This window comes from Gopherus flavomarginatus, chromosome 1, assembly GCF_025201925.1.
Source record: "Gopherus flavomarginatus isolate rGopFla2 chromosome 1, rGopFla2.mat.asm, whole genome shotgun sequence".
NCBI lineage: Eukaryota > Metazoa > Chordata > Testudines > Testudinidae > Gopherus > Gopherus flavomarginatus.
In genome coordinates, this window is record NC_066617.1 from 88,504,122 (window position 1) to 88,520,226 (window position 16,105).

The 16,105-nt window shown below is 44.0% G+C and overlaps 1 protein-coding gene across 2 annotated transcripts in view; it reads right to left on the reverse strand.

The window, feature by feature from the left end:
* The window catches only part of NTN4 (netrin 4), a 95,536-nt gene that overhangs the window by 42,790 nt on the left and 36,641 nt on the right, over nucleotides 1–16,105 (reverse strand). For both annotated transcript variants that reach the window (XM_050935417.1, XM_050935411.1), the window contains exon 3: nucleotides 7,351–7,629. In XM_050935417.1, coding sequence (XP_050791374.1) covers nucleotides 7,351–7,629 — 279 coding nt within the window. The remainder of the gene's footprint in view (nucleotides 1–7,350; nucleotides 7,630–16,105) is intronic.

Consider the following 16,105-nt stretch of genomic DNA (forward strand, 5'->3'; position numbering starts at 1 on the left):
ATCGCTGATGTCTGTAACACTGATGCTCTCCAGCTTGTGCCTGCCAGTTTCTGGACCAGATTGACCCTTGTCTTTGTCTTGGCAGCTACCTTCTTCAGATGGTCCTGGAAGGTTAGAGTGCGATCCAGCTTCACGCTGAGATAGGTTGGAGAGGGGTCACGACGCACAGTGTTGCCGCAGAAGGTCACTTTCAGGGTGTGCTCAGCGTTCTTGTTATCAAGATGGAATGCTGTGACTGCTGTTTCGTAAGGATTTGGCTTGAGCCTCCATTTCCTGAAATATTCCTCCATGCTGTTTAGGTCCCCATTCAAGTGGACTTGATGTCGCTGAAGGTGTGTTGCCAGGGCAAGATCATCAGCATATGCCAATTTATGTGATTTCATTGGAGGCATGTCGCTCATATAAACACTGAAAAGTGTCAGTGCAAGTACTGAGCCTTGTGGCAGCCCATTGTTGAGGAACTGGGGCGAACTGACTTTGTTTCCCAAATGGACACATAGCTGCCTGTTGCTCAGCATCGTCCACAGCAGGCGTAGTGTTTTGCGCAGGGGATGATCCTTGCAAGCTTCAGCATCAGGCCTTTAATTCAGACCATATTGTAGGCTGATGATGGGTCTACAAAGGCTGCGTTGGTCTTAAATTTCCTCTGTAATCCGGCTTTGATGTGTGTTACAAGGGCCAAAACTCAGCTGCAACAATTGCGTTTGGGCTTGAATCCTGCTTGTTCTTTGAGGATCACTGACTTGACAAAAGGACTGATTTTTGGTCCTTGTAATTCACACCAAAGACAGATTCCAGCTGAACACTAACAAATTCATAGCTGGAAATCAGCTCATATGTATGATAGTATTGTTCAAGATAGGCATTAGAGTTGTAAAGATGTATTTAGTGTTTAGACTATATAAAATGCTTGTAAGTTGCCTCATGCATTAATTTTACTTGTAATGTCTGTTCCCACGCTATAAGGTAATATGTAAGTTTTGTTTTATAACTGTAAAAATGCTTGCTCTGGCTCCCCGCCCACCAAGGATTATGAAAACCAAGTGGGCCATTGTTGAACATCGTGATAAAAAGACAGGGTTAATAGCTCTCTCATACCCATTAAAGTGCTATGTGCAAGAAAGCCCCTCCCATCAGCCTGAATGCTGGAAGAAGGGGATAAAACATGGACACACACAAATTTTCTCTCTCTCTTTACTGTTTGGACTCTCACATGGGCCAGAGCTAAAAACAAAAGCAGAGATCCCCAGGCCAACCTGGGTTAGCCCTAAAAGACATTCAGTGCTGACAGATTACTACAACTCTGTCACCTTTTGTAACTATAGACTGTAACTCATTTGTGTACATATGTTGCCTTCTTTAACTTGTAAATAACTCTCATTTCTTTTTCCTAGTTAATAAATTCTTAGTTAGTTTCCTACAGGATTGGCTACAAGCATTATCTTTGGTGAGACCTGAGGTACAAAATGACCTGGGGTAAGTGACTGGTTTCTTGGGATTGGAAGCACAACCTGAATATTTTGTGATCTTTGGTGCATGGCAACCAACTATCTTTAGTCCAGCTTGCCTGGGTGGCAAGCTAGACTGGAATGCCCAAGGAGACAGTCCCTGACTCTGTGGTAAGAATGTAATAGTGCTTCAGGAGTTCACATTTGTTACTGGGTTGGTGAAATCTAATTATAGAACATGCCATCAGTTTGGGGTGTCTGCCTTGTTTTTTGACATCTGCCCTGAGATTGGCACTCATGGTCATGACCCACTCCAGACAGCGTGACAACTACATGTCAAAAACCCAACCTCTGGAGGCTGACAGCTTGGGCTAACCCTGAAGGCCACTCAGAAGTTGCAATTGCTGGAAAATAAGACAGTCCCTGAGATAGTTGGGCTCCTGTTCATTTGGGACCCAGGAGTGGATAGATAACCAATGCAGAGCACAAAGCACCGGTGAAAGATGTTCTTCACTGCTTATTATCTGCCAAGTTGAGGCCCAGTTTCTGGTTCTCACAGCAGATCCAACTGGCAGGAACCCTTTGGTTGGTAGAGCCCTGGGTATATTTTATAATGGCTGAGTCCAGATTGATCTCGATGGTGGGCTTGCAGCTGTAGAACTTTCTGCTACTAGAGCCTGGGCTGAGCTCATTTCCTTTGTGCAGTGCGTTGAAGCTGTGGTTGAAAAGCACTCTATAAGAGTCAGATACTATTATATTATTTTAAACAAGACTGTGCCAAACACTTAAATCTTCCATTGGCCAGGCATGACCTAGATAACCTAACAAGTCTCTTGTGTCTCTAACTTCCATGTTTATTTGGTAAAGCCCGAGTGAGTCTTTATGGTTTTTCTCCCCTGCTGATAATAGCTTCTCTTAATTAATTAGCCTCTTACAGTTGATATGGGTACTTCCACCTTTTCATGTTCTCTGTATGTATAAATATCTCCTTACTGTATGTTCCATTCTATGCATCCGATGAAGTGGGCTGTAGCCCACGAAAGCTTATGCTCAAATAAATTTGTTAGTCTCTAAGGTGTCACATGTACTCCTGTTCTTTTTATGGTACATGTAATTCCAGAGGCTTTTTAAAAACAGAGCAGGTGCAGTAACAAATGTACACACTGGATATGAACAACTTGCCTTTAAGAATGTGTAGACCATTGAAGATAATTCATAAAATCAATAGGTCAGCTTGAACAATTAAGAATTATCAGCACAAAAAAACTGCCACTTGAGACATATAATCATTAGTCAATCTGCAGTAATAATGTAAACAGATTTGACATTAGGTCTAATTTATTAATGGTAAATAATTAAGTAATCAAATGCCACTCCTTCATTCCTATGACCAAAATCATGATACTGATCTGCATGCCTCAAAGCCATAGCAGTCCTGGATGCTAAGAATGAAATAAAGCTGTTTCTAAATCCCAAACAAACCTGGTAGTTTCATATCCAACTTTATTTCTTATTTACTTTGTACATCTACCATAAGCCTTTCACCTTAGTGCTTCTACCTAAGTTTACCACCTCCTGTTCTGAAATGGAAGTCACTTTAAGAGGCCTAGGTCTTCCTATGGGGTTGCCCTACATGAGCAAGCAGGAGCAGATGAACGCAGAATAATACCAACCAGCTGATCCAAGATGCAGTCAGAGAAATTAGCCATTGGGTAGGTAAATTTAAGTAATTATTGAAACTCATGGCTATCACAACACCCACAAAGTGAAAGTTAATGGAGTATTCATTGGGGAACATACAGACCTCTGCATATAGACAAAAATGAATACCTGTAAGTACAGCCTCTTGTTTTATATCATTCTTGACCACTGTTTTATATATTGGAAGCTAACTTGAATGTATTTTTCTTAGAGCAGCTTATCAGATGTCCATATTAGCCATCTTAGTAGTCAATTGTCCCGGCTGATGTAGAAAAGTGACCCAGAGTCTACTCTGCTCCAGATTCAGACGTGGTGTAAGCAATGTAACTTCTCTAACTTCACTGGAATTACATCTGTTTCAACCAAGAGTGAAATGAACTATATATGTCCGTGACCCAGGTACTATACAATATCTGTTCCTACCCCCAGGCCCTGAGACAGGCTTCCAGCCATTCTTCTACCCAAAAAAGGCAACACCTACACAGAAGATGTTTTTTTAAAGTTGGGCTCCCAACTCATGAGGCCAGAACTCATGAGGCCACAAAAAAGGGTTTTCAGGGAATAGAGAAGAGCTGTGTAGCCACACTGGAATATTAACAATCTGAATTTTAGTCCTCATGCCCCATATCAAATTCCAGACCAATACAAATATTAGTTCACCTACACCCTTAGCACTCGTCCACTGGTTTCCCACATATCTGAAATTCAGCTTTGTAGTATCATCTCTTCCAGATTGCTGAGTGTGACATGACTGAAATACTTCAACTTGCTTTGCTAGATCTATCTGAGACCTGTCAGATACACCCTGAGCTACCAAAACACACATTTGTTATTCTTCTGTTCACTCCCCTGACCTGCAGAACAGAGACTGCCAACACCACATCGTGCTCTTTCACTGTCCAGTTTTGAAAGCCATAATTAGCTAGGAGCTGAAACAAAGCCTAGATATTTGTAAAGTTGGAAGTGTTTCTTTCCCGTTTTCATCAATATAATCTATATGGGATTGATTTAATTGTGATGGGATTAAACCACTGACAATTTCCTAACAGCAGACACACTTACAGGGTGAACCACTCTGATGCATGGCATGTCATAAACATACAAGTAAGTAGTATGTTGTGCGTTTACAGACATATACATTCACATGTATATATAAACACTACACTACATATATTATACATAATATAAAATCAGGCAAAATGTAAGTAACAAACTTACTAGAATGTGTTTACTGCACAGTCACAAAAAGCACAGTTTAGAAATAATTGTGAATTTTTGTTTTTTAAAAAACAAAAATTCACACTTGCCAAATAACTGTTTCCCATTGAGGACAAACTCCCTGTGAAATCTGAAGTTTTAAAATTTTGCCATTTTTAAAAGTTATATGTGTAATCAAGTCAACTACATATTTTAAAGCAAGAGTATAATTTCCCCCCACGCCTATGGTTGAATAGATTCTACATGAACCTTCCTATAAAACTTTACCTTAGAGTCTAAGCATTGAAAGTTTTATCTTAAGAAGAAACTTTTTGGAAATATGGATGAAGGCCCTAACTCCAGGCACCCCCTTTTGAGCATTCTGCCTGTGACAAGTAGCTTTTGTGTCAAATTCTGCAGTACTATTGGAAAACTAAAGCCTCTATATTTCCACTTTTGGTAACTGCTTTTACAATGCAGATGTTAGTGACAAATCGGAGGCTAAAGTTGTGTTAAGATTTGCACTGAAAGCAGGACTGACATCCTTCTGTTTCAAACTTTAATGATTGAATGCTGTCTTCTAATCTGGCACAATAACTCTTCAGAGCACATGTAAACTTTCTGTGTACATTTCTAAGTAAAATGCTTCCTCGACATGAATTTATTTTCCTGATATTTCTTTGGGTTCTTCTAACTAAAGAGCTAATGTCTCCACAAACCTCCCGTCTCCTGCACCCACCTGAGGTATTCTCTCAGACACCAGTTCCTTTCGAAATATTAAAATTAAACACATAAGGCCAGATCCTCAGCTAGTGTAAACTGATGTAACTAAAGTCCTCAGAACTCAGCTGATTTTCCACAGATAAGGATCTAGCCCATGAGGCTCAATTCTGAACTGATCTGGTCTTATTGGTGGGAAATGCCTGGGTGGTTCTAAACCATCTTTTCAACTCCCCTGTCCTAGGCTGACCAGATGCTGAAACAGTGCCTGATGCAAGCCTTGTGGCTGCTCCTATGCTGGCTGGAATGGACTAACAAAGTAGGCCCTAAGAGTTAACTTTGCCATAGGAACTTTATATTTCAATTTCCTGACATTTGTGCATTTAAATTATCAACATAGGGCTTGTCTTCACTATGGGGATAAATTGACCTAAATTACGCTAATCCAGGTATGTGAATAACATAGCTGGAGACGACGTAGCTTAAGTTGATTTACTGTGGTGTCTTCACTGCACTGTGCCAACAGGAGATAGTTTCCTGTTGATTTACCTTAATCTTCTCGGCGAGCTGGAGTACTGGGTCAACCAGAGAGTGCTCTGCTGTCAATTTAGTAGGTCATCACTAGACCCACTAAATCGATCACTGTTGCATCGATTGCAGCAGTATCGAACTCCCCGTAGTGAAGACCAGCCCTGAATGTCCCATTCAATTGTGGGGAGGTGTTCTTCTGTTTTGGTCTTTGATTTCTTTCCTTATTTCACACCATTACCTGCGCACTATTATGTCTACAGAATATATTCATATATGTGTAACCCTTGTGCCAGGTTAAACCAGCAGCAACAAGGGCTGGGTTCGTATCTAGGGTTCCTTTTCAACAATACAACACAAAACCGGCTCAAACCCCCACCCAGTGACCTGGGACAATTACACAACTCCCCCTGGGCACCTCTAAGAGGATTTACTTCCCCTCTCACAAGCACAAAGTCTGAGTGTAGCAAAAACTTTTAATAAAAGGAGGAAATTAACTCAGCATTAATTTGGGAAAACACTGCAACTAGGGCCTATAAACACAAACCATGAGCAAAAGACCCACCCTCAAGTACAGGGGCGGCTCCAGGCACCAGCACGCCAAGTGTGTGCCTGGGGCGGCAAGCCCTGGGAGACACTCTGCCAGTTGCCGCGAGGCCGGCAGGCAGGTTGCCTTCGGCGACATGCCTGCGGAGGGTCTGCTGGTCCCGCAGCTTTGGTGGACCTCTCACAGGAGTGCCACTGAATCTGTGGGACTGGGGACCTCCCGCAGGCAAGCCACCGAAGGCAGCCTGCCTGTCGTGCTTGGAGCGGCAAAATACCTAGAGCCGCCCCTGCTCAAGTAAGTTGGGCAGTGTCCTTTTCCCCTCAGGGTCTTAAGTCCAGCAACCCAAAAGTCCCTTCAATGTGCCCATCCCTTCTCTGTACCCTACTCACAGATGCTGTCCTTGGCCAGTGCAGCCCCAGAGTTCAGAGGTTCATCCACAGAGCTCACCTTCCACCCTGTGTGGAAGGCGGGTGGTGGTGGTAAGGAGGTACCTTACATGCTGCACTGCTCGGGCACTCGCTTGTCGCCCCAATGGCCGATTGCCATTCCTCTGCAGGGCTCTGGGGAGGGAGGGATAGCTCAGGGGTTTGAGCATTGGCCTACTAAACCCAGGGTTGTGAGTTCAATTCCTGAGGGGGCCATTAAGGGAACTGGGGTAAAAATCTGGGGATTGGTCCTGCTTGGAGCAGGGGGTTGGACTAGATGACCTCCTGAGGTCCCTTCCAATCCTAATAGTCTATGATTCTATGATTCTATGAAACCTGATGCTTAAATCACTAAGCCATCCCCTATTAGAACATTGCTTTGGTTCAGTTTGTTTTGATTTTGAGGAATACCATTTGACTAGGGTTATACACATAAATTATATTGGAAGTTGAAGCTAGACAAATTCAGACTGGAAAAAAAGGTGTACATTTTTGACAGTGAGGGTAATTACCCACTGATGGAACAATTTACCACAGGTCAGGGTGGATTCTCCATCACTGACAATTTTAAAATCAAGATTGGATGTTCTTCTAAAAGATCTGCTGTAGGAATTATTTTGAGGAATTTCTATGGCCTGTGTTATAGAGGTCAGATAAGATGATTACAATGCTCCCTTTAGGGCTTGGAATCTATGAATATTATGTACAAAAACAAGCAAACAAAAAGCAACTCTACTGTATTTCTTGTCTATCTTAGGGTAAAGCTTACGCAGGTCATACATACCACATGGAAGACTCCTGCTGCCTTGACAGGTGTAAATCCAGAAACAGGTACACAGTGATCAGCATGGCCATTACAAAAGCAGCTTCCCTTTACAATAAAATCATAGATTGCATAGTGTATGAACTGCTGAGGCTTTGAATTCAGGTCATTGCCCTGACAGGGACAGGCCTGTCGCTTAAGCAGCTGCACTCGAAGATTGGTGATCTTCAGTTGTGCCTGAGCTTCAGCGCTGTAAGGATCCTCAGCCGAATACGGTGGTGACAGAGCTCGGTATATAACCTGAACAAAAAAGCAGAGACAAATAAATAAAGAAGAACTGGGGATGTGAACTGGAGTCTTCTGAAAGGATTGCAATGTGTCGTCTGCAAACTCTGCACTCTCTGAACAGTATGCCTCTGGTTTGATTTACCGGACTGTCTGTGACATCTGGAATTGATATGACAGTAAGATGTGATGAGGTTTTTAGAGCTTGATCACACCTGCGGAAGGGTTGCCCTCTGTTATGCTAGGGAACAGCTGTCTCCCATGGTGCATGAAGGAAAGCAATGAATTGAGTAATGAGATTCCCAGTGTGCTATCTACAAGGTAGTGGAGTAGCAAAGTAAGTTTTATCCAGAGGAAAAGCATTCATGTTCATCTTTGTAAAAAGACCCTGATCCTGGAAACACTTAGGGTATGTCTACATGGCAATTAAAAATCCACAGCTGACCTGTACCAGCTGACTTGGGTTTGCGGGGCTCAGGCTATGGGGCTATTTAACTGAGTTGTAGATATTCAGCCTTGGGCTGTAGCCTAGGCTTTGGGACCCCACAAGGAGGGAGGGTCCCAGAATTTGAGCTCCAGCCTGACCCCAAACATCTACATTGCAATTAAACAACCCTGTGGATCCAAGCCCCGTGAGCCTGAATCAGCTAACACTGGCCAGCTGCCAGTGTTTAACTGCAGTGTAGACAAACCCTTAGGTGAAATCCTGGCCTCATTGAAGTCAGTGGGAATTTTTCCATTGTCTTCAGTGGGGCCAGGATTTCACCCTTACTATTTGGCATAGAACTTTACCGTGAATAATACTGAAGTCAATGGGCTTACTCACAACAGTAAGCACTACTTGAAGTAGTGAGCATTGGATGTAAAATGGATGTAAAAAGCTTTTTGTCCATTTGCTTATTAACCCCCACTCGCAAAACTGGGTGTATTTTTTGGCAAATAAAGCAGATTTCCAAATATTTGGCTCATGTCTGACCCATGGAGCTTCCTAGTGTGAAAGTGATTAGGTGTGGTGAGTGATGACAGCAAGAAGATAACCCAGAGGACTGAGATAAGAAAGAAAAATTGGGGGCCTTTTAGGTTTAAGGAAATACCATTTAGACTTCTTTTTAACTTCAGTAGGACTGAACAGGCAAAAACTGGTTTAACTGGAGAGCACTAGATAAAAATAACTAGTTTTTTTAAAGAGATTTATTTGGAACTTGTTAATGTAGTTGTCTATACAGTGTGATACCAGAAACAACAAGCACGCAATGTATTTAATCTATTCGTTGATTATTATTGGTATGACATCACACTTTATATTGAGTACATTTCTAAATTGCTTATAAAGAGATAATGAATAATATTTTAATTATATTTGAATGAATAGTTTATCAATTGTTTATAAACATCTAAAAACCTTTTATTGATGTGCTTATAACTGTCCATAACACATACTAACCCTATATGTATCATGCTTATAAGATATTAGTCATTTATGAACCATTCATAAATGTACACATGTACCCTTAATATGAAGTGTGATCATGAACATTGTCATTAGTGTAGTGTTGACTATATGCTCAGCACTTGACAAGATGCAATGTGAGATAGACCCTGACTCAGGGACCTTACAATCACAGATCTTGATCCTGCTATTGATAGCACCCATGTACGTGGACTAATCTGCTTAGATGGACTCCTACTGAAATCAATGGAGCTTCGTGTGTGTAGCAATCAGCCTTCATACCACCAGCTGCAGCCCTAACCTAGACAGACACAGAAGTCACATACGGGGAAACCCAGAGGAGGGAGAAGCTTGTTGTTCTTTAATATTATTATTAGCTTTCAATGTATAGTATGATCTTGATTTTCTGAAGGTCTCAGGCAAGGAGGCCTTACAGTTAAACCACAGAGCTGGGCATCAAGAAAGTTGAGTTCAATTCCCAGCCACGCCACAAATTTCTTGTGTGACTTTTGGGAAATAAGCACAGTGGTCTAATCCTCAGCTTCCCCAGCTGTAAAATGGGGTTCATAAAACATACTCCGCCTACCTCACTGGTGGTGTTTAAATTCATGAATGTTTATTAAGCGATTTTAGATTCCTGTCTGGAGTGGGCTGTAAACACGAAGTGTGTTATTACCCAGCAGTGGGGGAGTTCGTGGGGAGGACGCTGGAGAAGAGACAGAATACAAGATGCATGAGGGGAGCTGAAGCACTTTAGTGTGCCAGATGCTAAATTGTTCTCCCTGCAGTCCTTGGCACTTTGCCTCTTACTTGGTCCCCTGTCTCTTTTTCCTGGGCTCCACCCTTGATGGATAACGGGGGAACCAGCTAACAAGCTATATAGATAATCCAGGCCTTTTAAAAAAAACAACTCTGCTGTTATTGAAGGACATTGTTGTTTCAGCTAACCAGTAACTAACCAGCTAAACTGTAACTTTAAAAGAATGACTCTATGCAGGAAATAATAATACTGGCTCCTGGGGCTGCCAACTCACCAGACAGCTGGCTTTGCCTCTCCTGGCTCTCTCACCCCCAGAGCTTTGCCCTCCCTTTCTGGCCATGACCTGGCACTTTTCCAGAACTGCCAAATTCCAGCCAGAGGAAGCCTTGTCGGGGGATAGAAGGAGATTCAGAGTTCTTTACAATTCTGAGCTGAATGGCGGCAGTGTGCTTTGTGTGCCTTGTCAGCGTGCCAAATGTGGCAGCAATCAGTGTGCTGGTGACAGCAGCGATTTGGACATCCCGGTGCCTGACATTGCACGTTAGAAAGCGCATAATACCACAGCTCCGGGCTTTGACAAGTGCAAAGTGAACAATGGTGCATGTGCTGTTTCTGCATCCAGAGCACATTTGTGCTGAGTTGCACTCATCGTCCAATTGGCAGTTTTAAAGGTAGCCAAGCACTTAATTCCCTTTACCTAACAGACCATAAGAAAGGGACTGGTTTAGGGTGGGAGAGGCAGTGGGAGGACAGGCTGGTGAGTTGTGTTCACCATGAGTAAAAGTGTCGAGCCTGGGATAAGGGATATAAATAATTAGTTACGTGCTCCAAAAGGCCTTTGTCTCTCTTTCAGTAACACCCCAACTCTTTTATACTCCTCCAGAATTAAAAACTAAATCAGGCAGGTACGAACACAAACCCAAACACATCCCAATGTCAGGACCTGCACACATCCCCAGGGTTTATTATTTACTCAAATTTAAAACTGTATAATTTTGACCACAATAGCATTTTAGGGGCTTCATGAACATGAGATGCCTTCAGATAGGGAAAGAAAATTGGCTGGAAAACATCCAGGTTCTAGACATCCATTTCCTTTTAGCTGACGTGATGGAAAAAGCAGGCTGAAAATTTTCAGTAAAAACTAACACTTTGGGTTCCTCATGATTAAAGATCAACACAAATAGCTTCTGAAAGTCTTTTCTGGTTCAGATCAGAGTAGTGAGGGAAATATGAAACAGGGAATAATTCATCCTAGACATAGCTACAGGCATGGTTCTTTATTCCCATCATTTTCAATTATTCTTGCCTGTCAAGCCCATTTGAAACCAAGCACGTGGTCAATATTTACAACTGTAGTATTGACAATTAAAAGGAAAAAAACCTCTCATTATCTTGACTCAACTGAAGTCAATAGGAGTTTTATTATTGACTTCAGTATTTCATCCTGGTTCTTAAAAGGTTACAATTATTTCTTTTTATGATTGTTTGAATACAGTGATGCTAAACATGATCTCCTATCTCTAATTCCCAGTAGACTGTAAGGCCCAGATTCATCAGTATACTCTGGCTGCTTTTTGCTGCTTCAGTGATGCAAAACAGCAATAAACTCAGCTTAACTGGCCAGCTACACCAGGTTTATTGCTGCTTTTCATCACTGGAGCAGTGCAGACCAGTTGGCGCATACTAGTGAATCTGGCCTTAAAATCATTAACTTAATAAACACCCCCTACTACTTGGTTCATTGTAATAAAATGCAAGTTCTCACTAACACAAAATAAAACCCAAATTGCCATATAAACAGTAATCCTCTTCTCTGTGCTAGCCAGTCGAGCTGGAACCTCCAGATGCAGTATATTAAGAACAAGAATGCATTTTCTGGCTGGATTTTTCTGTTCAATTGTCAAGCTCATTGACTTATTCCATCACCTCTCAGCAATAACTCTAGTGTATCCCTTGGTTCATTTCATCCTGTCTCATTAATAACTAATTGTCACACTTGCAGGGCTAGCTGCTCCAGTGTCTTCTTCCTGATCTTTCTGTGTGCAGCCCCTCAGGTCTTTAGGCCTCGGACCTTTACCACTTCTGGGATGGAATCATATGATTCTCCAACTCACAAAATGGACCCTGGGCTTCAGTATTTGGAGGACTGACTGTGCTTACCCTGCAGGTCTGATTGGCTTTTGGCACCTGAGGTTCTTCCCTTCAAGAGTTTGTGACCAAAGGTGAGTACAGCGACCACATGGCCTTCTTAAACCAGTCTTGTTTAATTTCAACAGTACAAACAAAGCATTTAGACAAAAGGATTTTAAAATAAGCTATATGCAGGTCTATCTTACCTATATTGCTTCCCATCTCTCATGATAGCCTTGGTAGACCTAACTTCTTCAGATGCCCCAGCAATGCCCATATATACAGACTTACAGCTCCTCCATAACAACAACTGTAGAGAGGCAGTCCCTTTAAAACCTGCTAGGGATCCTTGTTCTTGTGAGTTTCTGGGCTTTTATCCTTCTTGTCTGAACCAGTTTGGTAGGCTCCACAAGAGGTCAAGCCAGACTCCTCAAAGCCAATGGTTCTGCCATTATATTGTAACAACCCTCAAGTGTTTACTGTGTGTGGCTCATTATAAGCCATTGTTTCCTCATTTTGCTTGTTTTCCTAACATCCCTGTTGAGTTAACCCAATATAGTAATACAGTACCCCAATCACCAGGTCATTATACAGTATTAGTAAAGTATAACAGTGCAACTCCACACCCATCATGCTATTCTTAGCTGATTTAATTGGGAGAATTTCAGCATTTGACTGGTGCCTGACCCAGGATTTTTGAACAGCTGGAGCTGGCAATAGTGCATTCACCATGTCTTTAAGTCTGTCTACCTGGGCCTCCAAACAAGAACTACAACAATTAAAACTGAATTCATTGGGTAACCCTCAACCATAACCCCAGGGGGCATGGATTCACCAGGATCATGAGTACAGGCACGCACAGTCTTTCCTGCCTGCATGTCAGTCCTGTTGTGGGGCCTGATTTTGAACTCCCTCCAGTGTAAATCTGGAGCATTTCCATGGAAATCAATGAATCTTGTGCATCTGTCAGTTCAACATCTGTGTTTTCTTTATATGAGAGATACATTCCTCCCACATCACATGAAATTCTTCTGTTGGATCATTAGTCTTATAAATGAGATATAAAGCAATGTCGATACAGCAGTCTTTTAAAATTGAGATGAGAGATTTTTCACCTTCTTGGGAGTACCCTCTCCATACAGTCAAAACTGTTTTTTAAAAAGACTTCATGGTAGTGTTGGTCAGAAAATACCCTCCTCCCCATGGGAGTATTTTTACGAAAGTGAAAAAATATTCAAGTTTCAGCAAAAAATTGAAATCCAAAATATTTCATCCACAATCTGAAATATTTCAATTTGGAAATGTTGCTGAAGTGCTTCATGGGAAGTGTAGTTCCGGTGCCGCATGCTCCCATTCTCCTCTATAGGCCAGACTCCCAGGTTGGATTACATCTCCCAGGATGCACTCTCTTAGTGAGGGGAGGCTGTGCACCATGGTATGTGAAGTCCAGCTGGGGAGCCAAGCTCACAGAGGAAACTGGGAGCACCAGGAACATGAACTTCAACTCCCATAATGCATTGGAGCAGCATTTCAGACTCCAAATATTCTGTTTTTCAGCCAAATGGTTTGGTTTTCAAACATGCTTTTTTTTTTTTACATTGGAAAAAAAGTTTCAATGGAAATTCTTCAACCAGCTCTGTTTTGTAGTCCAATGCACTTGCAAAAAAAAAAAGGGAGCAAATACATACAGATTTAGGCTCACTGCCCCTTTAAGAAAAAACCCTACTGTGCATGTGCATGTTTCTTCTGTCTCTTATGTGTAAGGGGACAGTTGGCCTGTTACTAAAACTTAGTGGGGGGTTTTGGTTGGCTAGCTCCCAGTACCAAAAGAAAGGGGAAGGGTCGGTGGGAAATCAGGACCCTGAGACTGATAGTTCCCAGGGGCAATGGGGAGAGGCCAACACTTCAGGTCAGTCTGATTGACAGGGCAGGCAGGCTAATGAAGGAGTCAGGAGGCCAGGGGGGTCCCATTCTCCGTGTGAGCTGGAACTGTCTGGGCCAGAGTGGGGCTGAACCAAGGAGAAAGCAGTGTTGCCTATAGGCACCTACTTCCCTTCTTTTCCATGGGTGCTCGACCCCTACTCTGCCCCTGCTTCCACTCCATCCCTTCCACGAGGCCCCACCCCTTCCCTGTCCCATTCTAACCCCTTCACCAAAGTCCCTGCCCCAACTCCGCCCCTCCCTGCCAATATTCCAACTCCTTCCCCAAATCCCCACCCTACCCCCGCTTCTTCCCTGCCTCCTCCCCTGAGCGCGCCACGTTCCCGCTCCTCCCCCCACCTGAAGTGTGCTAATGCTGCCAAACAGAAGGCAGGCGGAGGAATGGGGATGCGTCCCGGAGCACCCATGGAGTTGGTGCCTATGGTGTTGCCAACTCCACATAGCAGGAAGTCACCAGAGAAACCCTGAAAAGTTGCTAGATACAGCTGTTCAAGGAGTCAAAAGGAATCAAAAATATCTCTAAACAAAATGTCCAGAGAATTATAGCTCTGTGTATGCGCCGAGGCAAAATCATTCACAAGCAGCTCAATAGTGTTAACAAAATCCATTCCATGCTCTTCTTACTACATTCTTTTGCATACCAACTCAATGTCATTGTATCTCAACTGAGCATGTCTTCAGAAGGAATCACAATCCAGGGCTTCTTGGGCTGAGATCACCATAATCTGCAGGCGAGGAAAAGAAGTTTGTGGAGGCTAATTAGATATTTTGCTAAAGCCAGGCACACTTTGGAGAGAGCAGCACATTAGCCAGGGCTTGTTTTTACCCAAATGTGTTCTTTCTTGCTGCTCCGTAGTAGGTAGCGCACCCTGTGATGCAGGGAAAGGTGGCTAATGAAGCGAGCAGGGCGGGTTGGGGGGAGGTTAGCTGGCAAGGAGAGCCGTACGGATGAAAGGTGGGATGGGATGGGATGAGACAGGGCCATGTGCCCAATGGAGCGGGGGGCACCGTGCTTCCAGGGATAAAGCCCTTACTACAGGATCAGAGGTGTGGAGCTAGCTTGATTTCAGCTTTCCTTTACGCCTTCCCCGGGCTTGGCCTGGGGTTAGCTGCCCAGGTGTTTTCAGAAATCAAACCCTGGAACTGGGGGGACTGGGAAGGGGTCCAGCTAGCAGATTTTTGTTTTATATCTACTTTCTTGGCTCCCTGTAACGCCAAGGTCAGGTGAGGCGAATGCTCTCTTCTCCCTGGCTCTGGCTCTGGCTCTCTCTTTCACTAATGTGTTGGCTCAAATCCAGACTGGCAAGAAAGGGAGACTTGGCTGAAATTAACCAACGCCAGCTGTATTGGGCTGCAGTTTACAGAGAGTGAGGGGGACCCTGGGCACAGAGCCCACACAGGGAGATGCCCCAGCCAAGAGGTCTTGCACGCCAGACCTGGCGGAGGTGGGTGGGGGGGAATATCATAACCCCAATGGGGGTTAGGGGAGTGACGCTGGGAAGAAGGGTCCTGCCACGCAGAGCCTGAAGGCATCTGGCCACCACCAGAGCAAGTGACTGATCCAGGGCATCCCTGCAGCACAGTCAGGGCCTGGGAAGAAGACCTGGGACGTGTGAGGAACAGGCTGTGAACTGCCCTTACATTCCAGAGACAGCTGTTTGTGATGTCCCTGTGCCACACAGCTGTGTTATGTGTTTTCCTTTAACCTATCCGATTTTTTTTCCTTATTTTTAAAAACTGATTGTTGTTTAATAAATTATATTTGTTTGAACTATATGCAAGTTATATGGACCCATGGTGCCCAGGCTCCAGCAATATTCAAGGCCCGGGAGCCTGGCTCTACCAGCCCCACCTGCCGCCCCCGTGTGCCTCCCCCGAGTGTCCAATGGCCCCCACTTGCTGCCCCCGTGCGCCTCCCCGGGACCCCTGAGAGTCCCTGCCTCTTCCCTGCAGCTCCAGGGTTCCACTCTGCTGGCTCCCGGTATCAACTGCTGCCGCAGGGTCCTAGTGCCCCCCATCCACTAGTGTAAAGGCAGGCTGCCCCTGCTCCTGCCCCTGCCCTTCCACCTCAGACCCTTCCCTTTTCCAGCAGGACCCCCATCAGCATAGCCTCCCCCAACATCACCACTCCTGCCCCACACTGGGCAAGGGGCTGCCCCACCCCCAGTGAGGCTACAGTGAGGGACAGCAGCAGGGGAGGAGGTGCA